The sequence below is a fragment of the Amblyomma americanum genome, chromosome 7 (genome assembly GCF_052857255.1).
Source record: "Amblyomma americanum isolate KBUSLIRL-KWMA chromosome 7, ASM5285725v1, whole genome shotgun sequence".
Classification (NCBI taxonomy): domain Eukaryota; kingdom Metazoa; phylum Arthropoda; class Arachnida; order Ixodida; family Ixodidae; genus Amblyomma; species Amblyomma americanum.
The window spans coordinates 85,477,634-85,502,171 of record NC_135503.1 but is presented as its reverse complement, the minus strand read 5'-3'; the positions used below and the strand labels follow the sequence as shown (position 1 = coordinate 85,502,171).

Here is a 24,538-nt window from a genome sequence, read left to right as displayed (position 1 = left end):
AATGTACCATAAAAAGCAAAAAGATAAAGCCATATGCTCGTTGCTGTCAACTTATTAAGTCTATTCTTCAGAGGTAGGAAATAGACCCTAAGCGTGAGCATGAATGATGGAACGGTGCTGTTCTGACCCGCTTCAGTGACAGCGCCCGTAGCAAGCAAATGGGTCACCAAAAGGGGAGAAATGAAATGCAAAAATAACCTGCGACGACAACTAGAACAGCATGTGTTAGAAAACGTGCGAGACGTAGGCGGTAGCTGCTGCACTGCTTTGAGAATGGAGGGATTCTGCCGCATTTCCACGGCGACTGTCGCATTTTCGCTCCTTAATTTGCATATCTTTCTGCTCGCTGAAAACGAACTGGAATTACAAGCACGCATGACACCAGTAAGTAAATATTTCGCAGTGGATCGTTGGCGTAGGCAAATTCTGCGCGGCCATCATGACTACATTTGTCGTTTCGTTCAAGAGTTTCAAACCGATAAAGGTTGCATCTTCAAAAAAAATCATTTCTGTTAGGTTTCAACAAGGACAGGTCCTTAAGTTAGATAAGAAAAGTCAGGCTTGTCCTAGAAAAATGGAGCGTTCCTCTCATTCATGAGTGAAAATGTAACTGTCTTTAAAGAGATGTTAGAAAATTAGTAGGGCATGAAACTGAAATCGCCTTGTTTTGTCTCCAAAATTGCGGCCACGAAATAACGGAAACCGGTCGGAGTGTAGCCACAGAAAATTTACAAAAATCTTTTCTATACTTCTCGATTATGTATGTATAGTAAATAGTGTATAGTCAAATTAATAGTAGTGTGTAGTTAGTAGTGACTAGTGTATAGTTAAATTAAAAAGACCCTGAAGGCAGATGAAAGTAGGCGTTTAGCGATAGACTGCCGCATTTTAGCGACAAGTATATGGAGGTTACGAAAGGTAGATAAAGCCAAGGACATAAACAAAAGATTTCGGCATCACCTGCTAATTTGGAAAGGCAATTGACGTGTGTGAACACCTGCTCTTTCTCGGATCTCAGAGTCCAGGCTACACTGCCATTTACTTGAAAGCGGAGATCATGCGTATACTTTTTGGTGTAGCGATCTTGAGTTTCAATCAAGCGGAGAGAAAAATAAATTAAATTTTTTTTCACAATTGAATGTGACTTTCTCTGCCGATCCAATTTCAACATACTCAGAAGGAGCCATAAAATCGATTTTTATTATTAAGAAAAATTGAGTAGAGTTGTCCGCCGAGTTTATGCAATGACATCACACCGCATATATTCATATCATGCTTTGCCTTCATCAAGTTTGGTTGCCGTCTTGTGTTTTGAAGGGGGTAAAGAACCGAGGCATCAGTTCATCTTATTTCAGAAGGTCGCGCTAACTTGGATTAGACACTTTGAATTAACTGCTGCTCTAATGCTCGTTACTCAAAACTTCGTGATAACTTCGACGTGGAAGAATTGCAGAGTGTCGCTAAAAGAGAATTTTCAGACTTACGGCGACCATTAGGCGGTGTCCGTGCTTGCCAAATTCATACTCGTTCTGAAACTGTACATTCTTATGGACTGTGGCAAGTTGTGATCTTTCCGGTGCAGAATATGCATTCTTTCAAGGGGGAATTTAAGGATTGATATAGATTTAACTGAAAGACTTCTCTTATTGCTTAGATGAATAGATGCTCTGCTAAACAATTTCTCAATTGTTTAAAAAGTATACTTTTTGGAATTGTATCCTTTCGCTTGCCTCTCCAACTCTCGAGATTGAAGAGTTTGGCTTTTTATGCCCCCAGTGTGGGCAACACGAATGAAGAATGCAAATTCTTAGAGATAGAAGATGTCGGAGGTGCTTCTTGACTTTCTTGGAACTTATTTCATCATGAACGTTGCGTAACGCAAACAAGGCAGCTGTACAAACCTCGAATATATTATGTAAAGAAGGAAAGTGACGTACCAACGAGGGAAATGTAACAGACACCCCTCCAAGTGCCGTCCTGTGCCATTCTGCGTGGGGGGGGGGGGGGCGCAGCTGACAATACACTTCGTGCAGTTGGCAAGTTTCGCTGGTAGGAGTGCTTTGCTTTTTGTCAGGTGCCGTCCATATGCAGAGCGACACGGGTCAGAAATTCAAGTGGGGGGGTCTGCTAATTTCGCCCTCGATGGCATAGGGTTGGTGAAATTTCCCAGGCCACAGGGTCTGCTTTCGAACGCTATAGTCGGACACTTACGACATCCCCGAAGCCCAAAAATTTCCAGAGAGGGCAGGAGAAGGGAGATTTCACCTAAGAAAAAGTTGATAGCTTCATTCTTATCATAAGCGGTAGGATATGACGCTGAAAAGCAGACCCTGTGGTCTGGGAACTTTTTACCAACCCGGTGCCTGTTCGATTTTACCCCGCACTTAAGTTTTATTTACTTTCAACTGCGCCGAAATTCTTTCAGCCTCTTCCTCTGTTTTATGCAAAAGTACTAACATATAAAATTTGTCCGTAAGGTTTCGAAACTGATTTACTTCCTTCTCTAGAAACGATTCCAAAAAAAACAAATATTAGTGCTAGTGTTCCTGTATACTCTAATTGTTGCGTATGTGTAGCGCCATCTTTTCGTGCTAACCTAAGCTATTTACGTTAATTGTTGTGGCAGCCGCCAGATGGCAGTACACGTAGAAAAAAAATTCGTTGTCACTAGTCGTCCGCGCATTCAACTTCGAGTGAATGTGGAGAGATGGACGTCCACCTCAGACAGCGTGTAAACATAAACCTCTGCGTGGAACTTGGCAAAACAGCCTCTCAGACGTATGAGCTCCTTCGTGACGCTTACAGCGATGAAACATTATTGCGGGCTCGATTTTTCGAGTGGCACAAGAGGTTCGTTTCGGGGACGTCAGTGGAAGACAACACATGGCAAGGGCGCCCTGCAACCTAACGGAATGAAAACAACGTGATTAGGATCAGGGAAGTCGTACAGCAAGACTGCACCATTGCCGTCCGCATGCTATCAGATGCTCTCTACATTAGTAAGACAGCATGCCAACAAATTTTGCGTGAGAATTTTGGGAAACGAAAAGTGAATGCCAGGCTTGTGCCGCACTCCCTCATACAGTACCAGAAGGACACGCGGGCATCAGTGAGCGCTGATTTGTTCTCGGAGGCAGAGAAGGATGCTGCATTCGTCGAGAGCATCATTGCTGAAGACTTTTCAATACGATCCTCAAACAAAAAAGCAGAGCGACGAATGGCGGTCCACTAGCTCTGGGGCGTCCAGAAAGGTGCGGCGACAGAAGACGAAAACAAAGACGATGCTGATAGCTGTTTTCGATGCCAGAGCTGTGATACACCACGAGTTCGTCCCACAAGGGCAGACGGTGAATCAGGAGCTTTATATCCGCGTGCTCCAACACATGCGTGATGCACTGCGACGCCGTCGCCCTTACTTATGGGCATGTGGACAATGGAACATTCTCCACGATAACATACGCCTGCACACTGCTCTCAGCATGACAAAATTTCTCGCCAAGCGCAGCATTATACTGCACTTACCCATCCGCCATACTCGCCTGACCTCTCCCTATGCGATTTTTTCCTGTTTCCTCGTCTGAAGAGAGCCCTAAAAGGTCGCTGGATGGGGAGCGTGGAGGCCATTCAAGACGCCACGACAAAGGAGCTGACAGCCCTACCAAGAGAAGCGTTTTCCAACTGTTACCAAGACCTCAAGAAGCGTTGGAAGCTGTGTATAGACTGCAAGGGAGACTGTTTCGAAGGTGTGCTGCGCAATGAATTCAGTGTTAAAAGCAATTTTTTAATGGACTCAGTCTCTAAACATTACGGCCAAAGGTTGTAGTCCTTGCACACTTCCACAGCCTAAGACTGCTGGCAAAAAATGTGCAGCCCCTCCTTCATCCCCTCGCGATGACAGCTTTTCATTCACTTCATACGTGGATAATATAACCGCGCTTGTTCAATTCTAGAGAATGTCTAAGTACAGTATGTTCCATTCCACCCGCGGCAAGATTTGAAACATTTAAAACCAGTTAAATACGGTTTAGTACGACGGCTGGTGCCATTTAACTAAGGCAATGACGCATGTTTAACACCATCAGTAGAAAGAATGTTACTTGAGTGGGCTTTGTTACACAACCTGGTGCGCAGTGTCAGCTGATAAGACACTTCGGCTACCCTTGCGAAGTCAGCTACATGACAACGGAGGACGGCTACGTGCTTGAAGTGGACAGGATTCGCCACGGACACCACAGATGCGGTGCCACCGCACACGGAAAGCGAGGGGACAATCTACGCCGTTATCCCGTGCTAGTTCTGCCTAGCTTTCTGGCCACCTCTGACATGTGGTTCCTCAACTATCCATCGCAGAGCCCAGGTAAGCGCCTTCATAAAGAAGAGCATTGCTATTTTGTACGAATTACAGGATTTATAGCGTTTGTTTAAGAACCTGACAGCCTTTACGAGAAGGTTAGACAGCGGAATGCATGCAGAAAAAATACTAGTGTGCTGCTAACGCGTTCACAGCCCTCAAAGACACATACATAGTCGTCTGCTGAAGTACAATGAGATTCAGCACACAACAGATGATTTCTTCATTCTAAGTGATAGTGCATTATAGCAGTTTCTAAACAACAATCTGTTTTTGTTTGCAGGAAGAATTTTGCCTATGCTGACATCAAGACAATGGAAATTTCTTTTTTCAGTAGATTCAACTTGCACGCAAAAGAATATACAGAAAATATTTATATCTTAGGTAGGGACGCTGAACTCCATAAATATTAAAGCTCTTTTTTGGAGTTAAATCATGGCATCCGATACTGCCTTTTCGTTTTATCCATGGTTCCATTGATTTGGGGCGTAAAATTAGCACACATATTCCGGCAGACAATATTAAAGTGGTCGTCTTAAGCAACCCACTTCCATGCTTGATGAATTGCGGTAGATGCAGAGCTTGCAGTTTTTTTGTAGTCGTCAACGATGTCAGATGAGCGACGTAATTTGTTTTCCATCGCGAGCAATTACTGATAATGCTCCCGGGCCTCGGTAGTAGTCGTCGCCGTCACAATAGTAGTAGTAGTAGTTATATTATTATTATTATTATTATTATTATTATTATTATTATTAGTAGTAGTAGTAGTAGTAGTAGTAGTAATAGATGTAGTTGTAGTATTAGTAGCAGCAGCAGCAGCAATAGTAGTTGTAATAGATATAGTAGCACCAGTAAAAGTAGTAGTAGTAGCGGTAGTACGAGTTGTAGTAGGAGTAGCAACAATAGCAGCAGCAGTAGTAGTAGTGGTGGTAATAGTTATTGAGTATTTAACCGTATTTGTAAATGCGTTATATGCTATGGCTGTTTTCCGTGCACGTGAATCCTTGTATGGTTACGAACAACTCTGTTCAGATCCGCAGCACCAGTATCTATTGAAAGCAAGTGCTAAATGTGGGAAGTTTTGCTAAATGTATTGTGCTAAATATCTACCAGTATGAAACGGTCGTCCTCACCTTTAGCCGGCAACGCCTTGTGACATGTTTCTCTCTCTACCGGAACATTTACAGTCAGCTCGATGATCGCGTACCGAATACATTTTTCCGATAGTAGGCGAACCTGCTTGAGGGGAGAGCAGCTATTCCGCGGCCGGATTTAATAGAAGAAAATATCTAAGTTCTTTAGCATATACATAAGAATTTAAATAAATCTTTTGCTGCCTCAATGACATCTTACAAGTCGCGAACAATGCAAAACCATTTACATAACTAACGTCTGGAAAAATTGTCTTTAACATGGAAAACATGTGCGCAGTAACTGGGGTTAGGTCACGCTTGTGCCAGAGGCCCAATTCGCATGCTGCGACTGGAGCGAAAATATTCAAGTAGTCGGTTACGCCCCTATGCTTACTTCGGTCAGTGCTTTAATCTGAAACACGTACACAGTGAATTCTTCCGGAAAGAGACGAAAGGTTGCCTGGTGTTCGGATAGGCAACCGATGACTAAAGGCGACTAAAACGCTACATGGTATGTGTATGGTGCTATAACTAGCGTACTTCTAGATGTAAGACAAAGATTGCTATGTTTTCATTAGAACAAACTGTTCTGCTTGCACCGCGGCAACAGCTCTCACGTGACTACATGTCGCAGCCGTCTAGGCGCTCCCCTTTGTTTAGTTGCAGAGCGAACACACCACGCTGTGACTCGACTGAATACAAACCGCAAGGAACTCGATCGGAGGTCGTCTACGGCTAAAGCGATTGCCCTGCTCAGTCGCAGACCAATAGAATTCGCAGCGTCGCAGGAGAAATTCGCGAGCTTGTGAAACGGGACAGACTCTGTTACACACAGAACGCATGGCGAAATTAAATGTCCGGGAAATCCTGCTTGAAGATATTTATCGCGGCAACGTGCAGCTGCTGCCTTTACACTGCTTTCCACTTTCGTTGACGTGCCTGAGCCAAACCTCCGCTTCCAGTGGAAGGGATCCCTGCAGTTTCCGAAGCTTGTCGATCCCGTATTTCTAAGGCGAAAGTCTTTTATGGCTCATGCTCGCGGAAGTCCGTCCGTCCGTTACGCTCTTCAACTCGATAATAAAAGAAATTTTTGCCTGATGGGATTCGAACCACCATCCTTCCAATCCGCAGCCGAGCCCGCTAACGACTACGCTGCTTCCTGCCAACGCATATGTATGTCTCCTTGGCTAGGACCCCGGCGAGTGTTGGCGGAAAGGCGTCGAATCAGACGGATGCCTCCCAAACGCCCTCCAGTGTCTCCAGCATTTAAGCTTCACAAACAATTGTGTACTTAATCAACATCTGAACCGCACATAAGTGACACAAGCAGCAACACCGCGCTAAAGGCTTTCGCCGCACTGCACTTCAGATGAACAAAGTGCCCCCCTGAATTCTCTTAAGCGCACTGCGCTAAAGTCTTCGAAATTCTTTTCTTCTTGTTGTTAAGGTCATATGCACGTAGCCGCTTGAGCTCGTTTTTTCGGCAGCTTTAAAGGAGTTCTGAAACACCTTCCGAGGAGAGCACATTAACTCACTTAATTACTGCACTGTGTTGCCATGAAAACCAGAGCCAAATAATACTCTTCTACACGCAGCAGACGAACCACAATCACGCGTCAAAGTTGGCGAGCCCTTCCCCGCGACTTTTTCATGCTCGCACCCTCCTCCGTCCCCCACATCTGCGTAGAAAAGGTGAGAGGTGGCCATTGGTAAGATTCTTGCAGACGTCCGGCAGCTACCGTGGCCGCGGCCAATCAGCCGCTTAGCTCCGGCGGGTCGAGAAGCTCCGCTCCCAGAGGGGGCCGGCGAAGGAGTGCCTACCTTCCAGCGTGCAAAAAGTGACGAGAGGAGAGAGAAAGACTCGAAGACGCTGAAATTCAAATTTAACTACAGATAACTCAGGTTCTACAAAGCGCATTTAAAAAATCCTTGCTGGACACTATTTGGGAAGCGGCGTGCTTCAATATACCATGCATGCCGCAACTTTATTCTAGCCCCCTTCACAGCCCCTTTAACTTGTTTTCTGGCCGGCTTATAGATTTGATGCCGCGCCGCCTCTGCTTGTCTATTTGCTATGGCTGAAGGGTACGCCTGTCAACTCATGCTGTTGTTGCCATCCATATTGCGTTGGTGCTTAGCCGTCTTTCTAGGCGCAAATCATCAGGATCAACATTTCAAAGCCAGTAGTGAAGCGAGCGCAAAGGCGGTCAAGGAGTGGGCTCAGGGCAGAACAACCCGGGAAGCCGATTTCCCTTCGTTTCCGGAAACAGGGAGTACAAACCCCTTTTTACTGACCGGAGTATGTGGCGCATTAACGCCTCAAGATGAGAAAGGAACATCTCCTTTGCTTTTCCTGCCTAGCATTGGCTGCAATGAATGCTTTCAGCGAAACATGGGCCTTTGATCTTTCTGAATTGACGTATTAGCGACGGAGACTTATTAGCGTAGCCGTATGCCGGTTTACCAGACGCCTCCTGCGCACGCGCTGGGGCATGGGTGGGGCCAGGCGAGGTCACTGCGTGTTTACAGCCGGCTTCCGGTATACTGTACATGTGTATGCTGAAACGTTTCCGGTGTGCTAAAAACGTCTAATGTGGTATCGCGTTGGTAGTGGCCCAAATGACCCGCTGTAGCAGTTTTTTGATTTGTCGCTGAATGGAAGAATTGCAGCGTCGCCAGGGCAGTCCGGGTTCCCGCCACACCGAAGGAATCACATGACCCTCCTCTGTCGTCCCTGCGCTCTGCCGGCCATTGCACCAGCTGCACCGCCGCGTCACGCGAACCTCCCCATGGGGTTTATCAGAGAGAGATGTTGGCATATAATAATAGAACAGCACTGAGGTTACACAAAGGATTGCGTTTCCTAGCCATAGAAAACTTAATATTCCGCGAAATCGGAAAAGCATCGACTGCCCCCTCTTGGGATATATGATTTTTTTTTAAATGTCAGCTTTGGTTTTTGGAAAGAAAAAAACGAATGTCCATCGCTTTGTGTTGACACATTTGCCTGTGCTATATGAAAACAAAAATATTCCCAAACAAGAAGGTCCAGGCGGTGTCGCTTACCGTCCCTATGCGAACAGAGTCATATGTATCATGTTCTTTTTGCTAGACGATAATACTATACGCTTTCTTGCTTCGTACACCAGCAAGATATTGAATTATGTTCCTCCTGAGCTCGCCATTGTGCAGAAAGACAGTATTTTGTAGCCTGAAGGGTGTATAAAGATTCAACAATGCTCACTTCTGCATACATAACAATATCGCAGGACAATATTAAGCGCTCTTGACATGACGGCCTTGCAATGTTGCCCCCTGTATTTATCACTGCGCCACAGCTTTGAAGGTACCGGCTTTAACCAATCTCTTTTTTTATTGTAGGAGCAGATATGCTCTAGGATATATTCTGGGCTGTTTGTAGAACCGCTCGAGAAAATTCTTGAGCATGCCGGAGTCAATGGCGTGTGTGGGGGCGATTGCTCACCGAATGCTCCCATTGTAGTGCATGCAGTTGTGCATTACTACCGTTATCTAAGGACGTGGCTTTTAACGCACGAATTATTGCAAAACTTGAGCGACCATCCTAGTTTAAAACTGTTATGTTTTAAGTTTGAATATGTAGCAGGTGTCGATGGTGTGCCAGCATGCATGCTTGCAAGCACATTTCCTACAACGAGACCTCGCAGCTTAGAGTATGACAATCATTCAACTTTATATTCGCAGGTTTCCTGTTTGCCGACAATGGCTTTGACGTCTGGGCCATTAACTCGAGGGAGTCAGAACCATACTCACACCATGTGACGCTGAGGAAAAATGACGCAAAGTACTGGCAGTGGAGGTGGGCCAATTTTGTTCCTTTTGACACAGAAGAATAGCCACGGCTGCCGGACGAGAAGCACTAACATTTAGGAGCAAAACGCTAACATTTTACCTAACATTTATTTTTATATAATTCACCTCTCACAAATACTTTAGAGCCTTTCTTCATTGGTCATTTATGACTCATATCCTGAGGTTCAAACGCTGTGCGAGAAGGAGAAAGTGAATAGAAAGCGTTTCAGTACAAGAAACCCGACGTTTAAAAAACAGCATTCATACTGAGAAAACTGACACCGCATATTAATAAAACATTGATGGAAATATGGCAGTGTATAAGGAGGTGCTAGAAGAGCAGGAAGAACACGTGACCTCCCAAACATAAAGCTGAGGAAGTGGCAAATAAATATATATATATATATATATATATATATATATATATATATATATATATATATATATATATATATATATATATATACCGGCAGGCAGAACAAATCACGAAACAGGGAGTCTGTGAGAGTATTAGGGATGAACGTATACTTGTAGTCGTTTTGTCGAGATTTCTTTGTAGTGGGCGAAATTACGTAGTATTCGGGATTTATGCCTAAATTCGGAAAATATAAGCTAGTAAAGGTACCTTTCGCGAAATATTCCTGCGTTCTTTCAAGCAGTCTTTCGAGCACTCTTTAAGTACAGCATCATAGTATATTGTGGAGGGATAATGCACTTCATCAAACGGCAGCGCCTCTAGCGGCCGGCGCTGACCCTACATAAAACTACCATACGAGTTTCGTGGCCAAAAGCATTAAAGGGCTATGATATAAATAAGAAATAAAAGTGGTCCTATTGCACAATCTTGTGGCACTTCAGAGTAAAATAAAATTCTAAAAACACATGCGGTCAGCATATACACATATTGTTTTCAATTAGGCCAGTGAGACTTAGGCCAGTTTTAGGCCAGTGGAAGGCACACCAATCATTTGGTTTTATTATTATCTATGGCGAGATACAGTGTCAAAGGATTTACAGAAGGCTAAAGGCATAATGTTTACCCGGCTGTTGTTTTCGTAAACTTTCGCAAACTCAGTAATGGTTTCAATTATTTGCGTATTACTAGAGAAGAACTGTCGAAAGCCACACCGTGCCTTGTTTATTATAATCTGATCATGTGGAAAGGTATTGTAATATAGTACAACATTTCGCTACAGCAGTTTGCAAGCAATACACGAAAGTTGATACGTAGCTCGGTAGTAAATTTTTTTCTAGCAGGCTACTTTTGTTAAACATTGAGAAAGCTCAATCCGGCAGTCAATCGCTCGGCGCTTTGTTAGAATTTAAAGACCTATTAAATTATATAACAATAAACTTGTCTTACAGCTATGCGCATCTTTTAATAAAAATGGCTAGAATTTTACCTCAGCAGTCTATTTAACAGCAGTCTTCTCAAATATTCCAAGGATATGCAGGCAGTACCTAAATGATTTCTGGCGGCAGTGACATCGCAATAATTGGCCCACTTCAAAAATACGCTTAGCAAAGGTGACCTCTTTTGTCCGCTTTTTTCGTGTTGCCCGTGACGAGACAGTTTCGTACTACTGCCTTCAAGATCTGTTGATGGCTGTTGGTCCTTCCAATTGCTGGAATCGTCACGTGCTTTCTGAAGCAAAGCAGCCATGTATTTCAATACAATAACGTTTCCAGCACTCTTGAATCTTAAAATGAAAGGCACCCTTTGCTTAGGGGAAATTCTGGAGACCTGTGTACTCTGCGATGTCAGTGCACGTTAAAGAACCCTTCACTACGGCCGTACGCGTTAAAGCAGCCCTTCACTGCGGCCTCCTTCAAGCCCATAAACCAAACCAAACACAATAGGTGCCAGTTCGACTATTTCCGCGCCATATAAATTGCGCCCAAAGTTACTTTCATTCTTCCTTTGAAGATTCTAGGCAACTACGGAAATGGTTTCTTGACTGGTGCCGTTAAATAGATTTTGACAGTAATATCATAGAAAAGATTCTAAGCAAATAAAGAATTGCTTTCTTGACCGGCGCCATTAAATAAATTTTGACAGTAATACAACAAAATTTATATATAGCGAGGATTCCCACCAACAATCGTAGCAGAGGAAAACACCTGCTACGCATTGAATATTGTTGAATTTTAAAGTAATGGTCTCTTTACTCCGCTTTAAAGATATTTTATTGAGAGCACTTAGAAGCAAAGCTTCATCTATCACAGCCTTGCCTGCTGGATGTACGTCTTGCTTGCACTTCCCAAAGGTGCCCCAGTTTACTTATGCTGCGGCACTATGAGGTCTGTCGGAAGTTGATCAATTCAAGATGCCAAGACAATTCTTCTTTCAAGTAACTCGGCCATTATTACTAAACACGCGCTCAAACAATGCAGGACAGAGCGAGAAATGATGCTTGCAGAGCCACAAAACTTGTTGGATTTCTATGCAGCAGCAGAGAACAGGTGGTACTGCGGAAAAGGTGCTTTGCATTTTTGAAAGCCGCACCCGATTTTGTATTTTTGCGACACTACAAACGTGGAGAAAAGCACATTAAAAGGATAAACATCCTTTAGTTAGCACCTCGCCCAGATTTTGCAATGTAGCCGGGCTAGTAATGCCCCTCGCTCGTGGAGCGCACCGCTGGTCGCTGCGCCGCGCGATCGCCGAAGCTGGACCAATCACAGTGCCGCGCCGTGCACACGCACATGTGACCAGTCGGATCCCTAGCGCGCCGGCGTTCGCTCGCCAAGCCTACGGCCAGTCAGTGCGCCGCTCTCGAGCGAACTCGAAGCAATGGTCGTGCGAGACAAGATGGGGCCTTGCAAGCGACGACCACCCAAAGATGTGCAGTAGAACATGACGATGGGAAGCAACAGCGCCTACAACAGACGCCGCTAGCAGACGACGACCGCGGATACGCAGAGAAGGCTGGGAAGAAACAGGCCCTACGGCAGATGCGGCAAGCCGACTGACGAAGGCGCCCCATTGAAACCACAGAGGAACACGAGGCGATCGCTCGAAAAGATGCGTATAGTAATCCGCCGTCGTGTTACACAACAACCGCCTACTGCCGAAACAGATGTCTGCTCTGCGAAGCATTTCGTGGAAGACGAGTGCGAAGTATCTTGAAGCGTGTTATAAAGACTGTGGTACGCCTTGAACCTCATGCATGCGCAAGAGCGACACCAGGTTATACTCTCATTGCGTCACTTTGTTCATAGTGACTTGCGCAGTGGGACGAGGAATGAACTCGCACTTAATAGGCGAACTGCGCAGTGGTTGCTGCCACATAATGTGGAGTATTATTTCCTGAAACACAGTGGCGGTGGGCTGAAATAAAACGCTCACAGATTTTCATTTGAAAATGCGACACATGCGAGCTTCACTGTGCTGCTTGAAAGCAGCGAACTGAGCGCTTAGCAGTGCGCAGCGCCATGCCTCAGCCACGCAGTGCTCCAAAGGCATGAAAACGCGAATCTCACATGCTATACGGCGGCTTTTTATTATCCGGAGAAGGAGCATTTGGGCGTAGACTTAAGTCCCCGAAGCCGGAGAACACCGGCAGTGCCTGCTACCCATTACCACGAATGCTGTAACAGCGCTTCCAGTTCTCTTGGTTGCCATCACGTGGTACATGGGTGTTAACATTCAGAAATAGGACGTTTACAGCCGTAGAATTTCTTACTATTAACTAGAGGGAAAGCTGGCGCCCCGCCCATGGTAGTTTGCATGGAGCTTCCTCGAGGCCACCTGTACCACCATGGGCGCTCTAAGCATCATGGGGCGGAGAGCGACCGAATGCAGAACTACAACTTTTGGCCAAAAAATAATGAAAAAAACAAACGTTGTTCGATAATCAAGAATGTCCCGTCATTCAATATCCGGTCTATAGATCGCAACAAACTAGCAGAAAAGCATGTAAATGCAAATTTTGCACAAAATGTGCGATGGCTTCCTCACCTATTGGCCAAGCACTGCAGACCACAAAGGCATATATTTCGTGCTTAACAGGCGCGTATTTAAAAAGAAATATGTTTCTGAAAAAAGCGTTGCTGCTTCAACATTTTAAAAGGTTTTTGCACAGCATTTCAGAAAAGAAAAACCATTTATTGGCGTCGTGTGCGGTTGCGTTTTCGTCAGCACGCGGAGCGCGTCGTGGATACGAAATGAAACATCTCAGTACGCCACTCTATGTTCCTGAAAAAATCTACTGTTTCGCTCCAAGTAGCTCATCGCTCCATGATGATTTGTGCGCCCATGGTGGTGCAGGTGCAGCGCCGCCAGCTTTCCCTCTAGTTAATAGTAGGAAACTCAATGTTTACAGCATCCGTAATGTAAGCGGAGAAAAGTTACCGAGTGGCTTCAATTTGAGTACAATAGGCTGCTATGCTTAGCGGCACTGCCTGGATGCTGTCCCAAATTTGTTGTAATTAACTAGGGAGTGGGTTGCGGCTCAAGCTCGCTCCTTCAGCCGTCGCGGCTGACTAATTAATTTTGGCATAGACGGTACCTAGACATACCGCATTATTCATTGTTCGCCTTATAAGTAAAGACATTCAGTTGGGTAAAATCAGGTTTTAACCGTTTCTTGCAGCCAGAACAGGTCTCTTGAAAACTGGGTGGAACGCCATTTCTACCCTGAAATTTCCATATTAGAGAACATGCAGTCCGCTTCCCTGAGTAGTGCGCTCTTAACGCACGTGCCATGCGGTCAAAATAAATTCTAAATAATAAATAAATAAACAAGCCCACGGTTTTCGGGTTCAGTGCTCATGCCCATCTGGCTTATAGGCCAATGTGGCTATACTTCGCGAAAACGTTTCTTGCAGAACCTAGCTGCGGTGGTCAGGCATCGCTTTGTTAGTAGAGCTGTACGCAAGGGTGGCACAGACTATATATGGGTTTCAGTGCGCCAGGCTGAAGGCACCTCAGAACGTTAGCCAATATCTTGCACTGAATTTCTCCAGAAAAGTGTTTTCGAGCAAGTAATGATTTGGAAATCTATTTTAACGCTTGCTGTTCATGGCGCGGTAACTAAATTCGAGGATTAGTTGAAAAAAGGTTTAAAAATGATATTCTAACACGTGTAAATTAGCGAGGCTTCGAAATAGCATTCTCTATCAAAAATGACCATAAAAGATATCCCCTATTGGCTCCCTTCATTAAGGAACTTATGAGTTGAAAATTGTCATTGTTCCATTGCACAAGTATTTTCGCCGCGCTAAAACAAAAGTAAGCACTTATTGTACGGTTACGGAAGCACTGCGCAGAGGGTCTACGTCTGACGATAAGTAAAAATACAGATAATTTTCAGGGGGTTTAGAAGTGCTATCACACTCTGGAAGGTTTTAACCGCGGGATGTATTAAAAGTGGCTATGATTCTGCACCACTCTCAGCTTTGACCAGATCGGCCGCTACGACACGGCTGCTGGCATTGACCACGTCCTCAACGCTACAGGCGCGTCCAAGCTGGCGCTCTTCTGTCTGTCACAGGGAGTGACTGCTGCTTTGGCCTTGTTGTCCACGCGACCAGAGTACAATAAAAAGGTGAGCGGGTCTTATCTGGCTGTCTTGATCCCTAAAGAGAAACAAAGGCTTTCCCATAGTTGGTTCTTCCCCGCTGTGATAAGTTTGCACGTGGAATGCACTGTTTGAATTGAACTCAGTTTAAAAGTGCGTATAAATGCTTACCAAAGTGGAAAGGAACATCCTCGCTATTTGTTCATTTCAAAATACCTTTAAACCCGAATTGGGAAAGTTGTGGGGTTTTTCCAGATTTGTTGCATATTGTCTTCAGTAAGCTACAATTCACGCTGCCTAGATTATCGCTCAGTTACTTTTTCCTTCTAAAAAAACAGCGTATCCGTTTTCTGTTTTTTGAGAAATGCTAGTTCGTTCTCACTGGCCTCTGTCAGGAAATTATTTTTTCCTAGTCAAAAATTGTTATATGTGGTCGCCATTCTCGGTTAAAGGCGGCTGCATGGTGTGTGACATGTTAGACACGAATAATTGAAGTTTGCACTACTTCAAGATTTTGACGTTCTCTTGCATTCCAGGTTGAGCTCGTCGTGGCCTACGGTCCCGTTGCTAATCTCAGCAACATGGGACATCCAATGCCGTTGTTACTGCATATACTTCAAGGTATCACTGTAAGTGCGTTATTTGTCAAAATTGCTTGTTCCTGAGTTTTGTTAAGAAGGAAATCAACCTTAATTGCAAAGTTTCTAAACCCCAAGCGAAACTGCCACAAATGATAGCAGAGCTTCGGAGCTTCGGAAGCACTGGGATTTAAGGCATTGGAGGCAAAAAATATTCTTCCCATAGTTTCGCTTGGTTATACAAATGACGCATCGTTAAGCGTTGAGTTTAAGCGTAAAGCCAAGCGTTAAGCTGGGTTTAACTCATTGTATCACCGGCGGATACCCGGTGATACTGTAAGCTTACCGCGCACCTCCTCCTTAATCTTAGATAGGTGCTTAGTAATCTTAGTAATGCACAGTATGAGTGACAGCTTGCAGTTTAAGCAAATGGATGACATCCTCTACGAAAGAAAATGTCATGTATACACGTTTTTTCGGTTGAAATATAGATTTTTATACCTTTACAACTTTTGCGTCGACACACTGTTCATTGAGCTGCGTTTTGCATCTGGCGGTAACCACCACCACACCAGTGGTCGGAGCGCAGAGCGAATCAGCGAACAGGAATGTGACGCCCAGGAAGTGTTTGGTAGAGTTAAGTGCAAACATCAGTCCTGCGAGCAATATTGCGAGACACGAGTTGGGAAAGTCTAGAGTGTGTGTGCATTAGGGGCGCAAGAGGAAATTTTAGTATGATAACTGTGGCTTCCTTCTTGGAAACCACGAAGCGGCCGTCTGCTGCTAGTTAACTATAATATTCAAGAAATTGAATATGTTTCAGAAATCAAGGATTTAGCTCCTTGCAGTGGAAAAGGATGTCATGCTCAATATCAGCTTGCCCGTCTTTCCTATGCTATGCGAATCAGGTAATAGTCATGGCACGCTTGTTTCACGTTTTAATTTTTTCGATCCGTAAAACACTTTTATTTAGAAAGCCGTGAAATGAACGACGGCGCGGTCTGTGCATGTGAGTTATAGAGAATGGCGGAAAGAATGGCCTTGGTAGTAGTATTTCAAAGACAATTTGTTAATTCTTATGAATAAATAAAAAGTATTTAAAATTTTAGGCCACCGCATTACTGGCTAGAATTAGAGGCGTTCGATGTCATATACTTCTACCCGCAGCGGACTCTCGTCCATGGAGGCGAAGCGCAAAATCACAAAAATCTCCACGTGCTTAAAATTATTCCTTTTAGCGGCTAGTGGTTTTTGTCAAAAAGGAAATAGCACGATACCTGTCTCACTCCCCTGTGTACACTATAACTACACATTAACTGCACCCCAAGGAAGAATGAAGTGGCGTAGTGGAGGGATTAGGTATAATTTCAACCACCGGGGGCCTGTAATGTGCACTGATATCGCACAGAACACGGGCGCCTTTTGCGTTTCGCGTCCGTCGAAACGCGGCCGCCGCGGTCTGACTCGAACCTCAGAACCCCGGCTAAAAAAAAAAAAAATCCGGAAGACATCAATTACGATCGTTTTTCTCCTTCTCTTATTCCATTGCCATCTTCATCTCTTCCCCAGGGCACATTTGAAGTATTTACCATGCAGTGAAACAGTTAATAGGCAGCTTTAGAATAGGCGACCCCGAGGCTTCGGGGCCCCAAGGAAATAGTGGGCCCCGGCGCTACGTTCGAGTGCGCCGGCGAGTTCTAAATTAGGGGCCTCCCCTATGCAGCTGGGATGGATGGATGGATGGATGGATGGATGGATGGATGGATGGATGGATGGATGGATGGATGGATGGATGGATGGATGGATGGACGGACGGACGGACGGACGGACGGACAGACGCACGGACGGACGGATGGATGGATGGATGGATGGACGGACGGACGGACGGACGGACGGACGCACGGACGGACGGACGGACGGACGCACGGACGGACGCACGGACGGACGGACGGACGGATGTACGGATGGATGGATGGACGGATGGATGTACGGATGGATGGATGGATGGACGGACGGACGGATACGGATGGATGGATGGATGGATGGATGGATGGATGGAGGAACGGACAGACGGACGGATGGACGGACGGATAGACGGATGGATGGACGGACGGATAGACGGATGGATGGATGGATGGAAACACTAGCCACCGGTTGACTCCGAATTCACGTCGTCCGAATCTTGTGTACGTTGCTCTACGAATACAGCTGCGGCGGCGGCGGTTTTCTTCTACTTCGGGGGATACCTACGTTGCCTATAGCTTACTCCAAATGTGTTCAACAGCGTGACCTTTGAGTATTTGAAAATGAAAATTGGTTTTTGGGGAAAGGAAACAGCTCAGTATCTATCTCACATAACGGCGGACACCTGAACTGCGCCGTAAGGGAAGGGCTAAAGCAGGGATTGAAAGAAGAAATGAAGAAAGGGGTGCCCTAGTGGAGGGCTCCGGAATAATGTCGACTACCTGGGGTCTTTAAACTTTAGTTATTTCAAGCCGGTTTTCTGCACAAAGTATTGAATTATACACTTACGTTGTTGAATTCGATTTTTGAAACACGCATACCCATACGCACGCGCCCACACCGAGAAGAAATGATGACAAGGAATAGGACGTCATAAGTGAGGCAGGAGCTACTTTAATATGTTTATAACTACAGAAGACTTGGAAAGCTGAGCTTTACTGAAGTGACCGGAACGTAAGGTAATATTGAAGATGAATGTAAAACGCAGATAAAAAGAGACAACAATTGGTGGGCTCAGCTTTAGAGACTTCTTGTGGCGATATCAACGATATCCTACATTTTGTGTGTAGAAGTTTACTTTATTCCTGACTTTGGTTCAAGGTGGACGAATTAATCAAGGAAGTTAAGCGTAAGTAAGTAATTAGGAAAGTTGTGTTTTTATACCGAGAAATCCGACTGGGAAAATTGCATTAATTTAGAACACATGTGCTTTGTGACGAATCACAATAGCCGAGTTTCTGCTATCGCTACGCTTCTGTACCTTCTTTTTTTTTGCACAGCTGATGATTGACCCTCTGAACAAGGGAGCTTTCATTAATGTGCATCCTCTTGTGAAACGGCTATGTGGGGTTCTCGGGGGACTGATATGCAGTGCGGCCATCACTTCGTGTCTACTGAGCAGTCCTCACCAGCTGAACGAGGTAAGCGCAGCATGAAACATTAATGGAAATTGTGTTTGTCAGCCTGAAAAGTGTCGTGCGAAAGAAAAAGAAATGTAGAGCTAATGTTGAATCCTGTTTATAAAGAAGTGCAACATAAAAAACGGTAAAAAAGATCGGCTGAGACACTTAGGACTGCTTACGTGTGGTAATGCGAAAGCATTAGTGTGTTTGGGTACACTGTTTACTCATAATGGTCGTACATGCATTAAATTTATGTTCTACGAGTTTGTGTATGCGTATTGGTTCTTCATGAGACCGCTACGTTCAGACCCACTTGCTGCATGGCGACAAGGTTAGCCGGGTTTGCCTACTGTGGACGCGAGACGCCGACGCATGACGTCGACGCCCGGATACGCACACGCGCGTATGACATCACCAGGAACGGTGTACGACGGAACGGTTGCATCACAATTTTGATACGAATTGCAGGGAAGGCATAGAATTGGAAGTGCATATGTCGTCGGTTAGAATTCCTCTAGCAAGCTAGCCTCCAACTTTACTAGCTCGTGTAAGCTATATGCAACCAGAAATAGTACGACAACAACCGAAACGCTGTACAACAAACGGTTGCGTAACAATTTTGTTATGAATATCTGCAAAATGGACGCTGCATGGAGGTCAATCATTGGCGAGTATATATAGCCGAACGACATGTATGGGATGGTCAGAAGTGGCAGTGCTCGGCTAGCAGTGAGCGTCGTACGGCTTCCTACGACGTAATGACGTTGTCCTTTTTTTCTTGGCATCGCGGGGATTTTCCGTACCATCTGTGAGTACACACGCACATACACGATCGCGCGCGCACGCACGCACAGGCATGCACTTGCACATACACACACTCACACCTCCTAATGGGACCAGGAATACTTTCGCAGCAGAATAGCAAAATCAAAAATAAATAAGAAATGCACCTGCCGAAAGGAAGCCGCTGAAACACCTATTATTTTTTTTTCTTTTTCTTTTACCAGGAAGTTGCATTTCAAGGTTGCAGTGGTGGTGATGTTTATTATTTGTGGGTAGAAAGAAGTGGAAAGGAGCCGGCCGCACCGTAACTGCTCCGCTCAACGCTGACGCGTAAACATTGTCAGGCCGGGGAGAGGGCAACAGTTGAGGGGACGCAGAGAGCGGTGGAGAGATGGGAAGGGCAGGAAACGTAACTATTTACAGTGTGTATAACGATAGACTCGGGTGCAGTACAAGAACAAACTCGTATTGTACACCGGTGATTTTGCCATGAGTTGCTACAGCAGGGCCCGTGCTCACGGCATTTCGCAGTTAAAGGGCGCACACTACGCGCCACTTTACTTATCACGGCAAGCCAAGTATGAGGCGCTAGGCATTGGGGACGGGATTTAGCCAGAATGCGCTTAAAAATGAGTTAAACATATATTAAAATACATTTAGACATTGACATTTTTGCTGTGTGCAGCATGCCCCTATATTGCACTGAATAAATGCGTAGGAGAAACCACTTAAAACTGGCGAAGAGAATTTTTCGAAGACGTATTATGTATGTTCCCCAGCACCTTTGATCACAACAGTGGTGTAACGTGAATGTATACAGCGCAGGAAGGTACTTTTGGCTTAAGCATGCCACTGCAATAATGTCGTCGCATCTATATGCTTTCGTTTATTTGCAGTTATTTTTGTTTAGTTCATCATTTCTAACACTGCTGGCGACTGGCTGAGATGTCCCAGAAAGCCTCTCACGCAAATATCGCAGTCTACGAACAATGCGTTGAAAATGAGGTTTATCACGAGCGAAAGAAGAAATCCTCATGGAACACGAGGCACTAAATGTAATGCCGAAACAAAAAATGACAATTTATCGTGATCAGGCCAGATGCGAATTCGGTGCGCAATAATTCGTTTTCTTTCTCAGATTGCTCATTCTGTACATTACTTTTATAAACCCCTAGCAGTTTGGGAGCTTGCCTCCCTGGAAGTCCTGGGGAGTTTATAGATCTCTGGAACAGTGGTGCAGCGTTTATGGGATGCGCCACTGCCCTGCGATAGCAGGTGCTGCCACTGGTGGGGCTTGTGAGACCCAGGTTGCTCTTCCCGCGGAACCTCTCACGACGATTCAGCAATTGAACTGCCGTTTTCCACGCGTGGACAGTTTGCTCGCCATCCGGTGGGCAGGTTGTGATGACGTCACAGGGCCCCGTGACCTGGGTGGCACACCGAACATTCAGACGGATGGCACCCAGTCACTCCGCTGTTCAAGGTCGCAGAGGCACCGTACGAACATCGCCTGAAACCGGCGAGGGATGTCTCTAGTGCTCGCCCACTATAACCACCAGAGAAGCAACCTAGGGGGCACAGGTGGGCTGCAAGGTCACGAGACCTTGTGACGTCACCCCATCCTGCTCACCCAAAAGGACCGCACAGAACGGCTAAGCGGCTGAGTGGAAGCCGGCGCGCTGGTAAAGGTTGGTTGGTGACTCGTTTCTCGAATATATGGGAATAGAGCTAATATTATTTGAAATAGTATGTGCTGCGTATCCGTTTGACATGAGAAATGCTAACTTATAGTTTATTTATTGAAATTTCGTTAAAAATGAATAATAGCAGTGCAATTGCAAGTATCATGGCTGATGATGGACTCGTACTTTCAGACACGATTGCCAATGTACGGAGGCCACTATCCTATCGGCACAACCATTCAAAACTTCCGCCATTTTTACCAGGTAGGTACTGGCTTCTGCTCGCTAAATTGTTGTTTGCCTGAAAATGCATGCGCTAAATACTCTTACGGCTCATCATTTGAAAGGAAAGCATGCTGAGAAAGAAGGGCATGAGGCGATGGATATCAATTTATTTTACTGTAGATATCACTGTTACAAGTGCTGTAACCCTAATGCCATAAACCACATAGAGCTTTCCGTGCACCACTTGCGTTGCACTTGGTAGGAGGATAAGCCAGAAAATGAGTGGCTATGGAATTCATCGCCCAGACTCAATGGGGATGCAATGAGCACATTACTCATTGTGGCTCATCGCATCATGTTGCCAGAAAATTGCCCGATAGTGCTATATGTTGGTTATGCACAAAAACAGTTCCCTCCCGGCGGCACCTGTTGTAATGCGAGCATCTATTCCGCTTTTATGTGAGTGCAGGACACAGGTTGCTAAAAACATCGAGGCGTAAAGGCGAAAATAAACACCACGGATACGTAGGTGGACTAACGTAACTGTATCGCACTTGATACTAATTACCGTAATTCAGCCGCCGCGGTGGCTGAGTGGTTACGGCGCTCGGCTGCCGGCCCGAAAGACGCGGGTTCGATCCCGGCCGCGGCGGTCGAATTTCGATGGAGGCGAAATTCTAGAGGCCCGTGTACTGTGCGATGTCAGTGCACGTTAAAGAACCCCAGGTGGTCGAAATTTCCGGAGCCCTTCACTACGGCGTCCCTCATAGCCTGAGTCGCTTTGGGACGTTAAACCCCCATAAACCAACCAAATACCGTAATTCACTTTCAAAGGCAGCTGGAAAGAGAAATAAAAGTGGAAGACGAGCACTACGAAAAAATAAAAGAATAAGTTACAGCTAATATTACATATGGCATAGAAATATTGCCACCGCAAATTTCTCAAACTAACAAAAAACTACACCAGTACCTTAAAATGATTAAAACAAGACAAGCCAAGTTTTTACGCCTGTTCATCAGCTACAGATACCTCTTAAAAGCTGCTCGAAGCTCATCGCAGGCGCTTCTGACTTTTTCTGAATTCCAGCTCGTTTTTGGTTCATATCGGCCAGACATCATACTTTACACAGATGCAATGTGAAATGTTTCTATATCCACAAACCAAGCGGAGAGCCGGAGGATGAGTGCTGGACCCGGGAGTGATGTGGCAATAAAAAAAGCGTCGTGAAACCTTTTCGGGAAGCAGGCATAATGCATAGACCAAACAATTGTATATGTCATCATCAGTAGAGGATATTGGAGCCAGCATGTACCAGTATTTCGGGTTCAGAAAGGGACTTCGGGAGCTACAGATAGTTTTTGACCAGTGAGCGAAGTTGTGACTGGCGTAAAGAATCGGTGCTTTTCTATCAGCAGCTAGCGGCCAACAAATTTATTGTTCCTCTAGTGGTGCTGAATAAATTTCTTAGCGAGGTAATCAACGAGGAACGGGGTGTTTGCACATTTGGGAGTATAAATGTGAACACCGCCGGAGCCTCATTATTCTTGATAGTTTTCAAGCAGTTGCATTTATATTTCAGTATTGCCTGCACTGCATACCAACAGCATGAATGTCCTTTCAGATATACAACTCCAAAGACTTTCTCATGTATGACTACGGTCGAGAGGAAAACCGTTTACGCTACTCCCAGGTAAATCTTTTAACGGTCTATAAATTGTTTTCCAGAGTAATAAAGATGATTTTTCAGCAACAGCATCGTTACGAGGCCACTTCAGAAGACGAACACGGCACCAAACGCGCTGCCTATGCCTAACAAGACATTTGTAGCCTTGCGCTCTGTTGTTGCAGAGTGCACCGAGCGCCATATATGGCCTGTCCCTTGTTTTGTGCGCCGCCGGACTTAAAACCTTACCAAGCTTACTGATGTATCACTCAAATAATAAGATACGAACTCTTTATTCCAGTTTTGCCCATCCTTCGTCCCCAGGATCATTGCAGAGAGGTATTTAAAATTGTATTGCTGATTGGTTTCCACGCACTAGAGAGCTGTAAAGTGGGATTGACGAAGTGTTAACGTCATCTGCCACGTCCATGTGAGAGGTACGGGCATACACGTTGCTTCCCTCATACGGTGTGAATACCCCACAACTCCGGTACAGCTTTTTGAACTCTGGCGGTGAGAGAAAGAGGATTCTTCACTGAAAATGCTAGTTGCCTCAGCGTGGGAGAAAAGCCATCTTAAAAAGTGGGGCTGTTGAGAACAGCTCTGCGATAAGGCTGCATTGCTGAAGCTGTTTAGGTCATTAAAAATGTATACGAGCGTGTTTCTGGATCGGTAACTCGTGCCACCGAAGGCGAGCAAAATTCTCGACCAGCGGATGCGACTAGCGGATGGTTAGGCGCCCTTTGAGGTCATACTGAAAAATGAAGTGCCCCTACTTACACGAGCACTGAACCTTGCAGAAAATGGAGGCGTGTGTTCGGCCTATGATGCTCCAGTCACCAAAGCAAGGGCGTTATAAGTACCTTTAAGCTAACACGGGATTACCGTCGAATCTAGTTCGTTGCCTGTGGAGTCAGTGGAGCTTGTGCTGTTTTGTAGCCAGTCCGAGGTATCTTGGAGCAATCGGAAAGAAACTGTTTTCTTTCATCCGGGCTACCTAAGGAGATGGCCGCTGTATTCGAATAATAATAGCTCGTCATGCAGCTTAAAACACTGCAAGGACGAATTTCCCATTCGCAAAGCGAATAGACGTTGTAATAAGCCGGCAGAGAAGCTTCGACCTTGCGCCTCTTTCCTGCAGCTAGGCGTTTCAGTCTCCCAGTTTTTTTTCTCTCGCAAAGTGTTCTCTACAACCTCTCGCAGGAAACGCCACCGGCCTACCCAGTGGAACGCATCACATCTTCCTTCGCTTTCTTCTCCTCAGAAGGGGACAACATAGCTGCTCCTCGGGATGTCGCCTTCCTTGTCTCCAGAATGCAACATGCGGCTCTGCTGCACCATGTTGTTCCGGATAAAACCATGCGCCATTTGGACTTCGCTGTAGGATACAATGCGACGGAATTTCTGCACAAAGTTGCCCTAGATGTCATTCGTAAACACGTCAGCACAGGACCATAAATAGAACTTGACTAACGGCGCAATAATCGATGACCCCATTCTCGTTAAATTTCTTTGCCACGTCTCTTTTAACATATAAAGGCCAGTCTAGTATTTAGAAACTTTTCCAATCTGGCAGCCTGATTGTTATGAACACAAAGTACGCGATTCAGTAGAAATCGCTGA

General features: G+C 45.4%; 1 protein-coding gene across 1 annotated transcript; it reads left to right on the top strand.

Annotated features, from left to right (window-relative positions):
* The first annotated feature begins 273 nt into the window (after positions 1-273).
* On the top strand, positions 274-24,373 carry LOC144097890 (tear acid lipase-like protein). Its single transcript, XM_077630496.1, has 9 exons — positions 274-384; positions 4,132-4,357; positions 9,208-9,322; positions 14,714-14,864; positions 15,374-15,466; positions 18,439-18,579; positions 21,219-21,290; positions 22,874-22,942; positions 24,119-24,373. Exons 1-9 carry the CDS (start codon positions 274-276, stop codon positions 24,371-24,373), a joined length of 1,233 nt encoding a protein of 410 aa, XP_077486622.1.
* Positions 24,374-24,538: the final 165 nt, after the last annotated feature.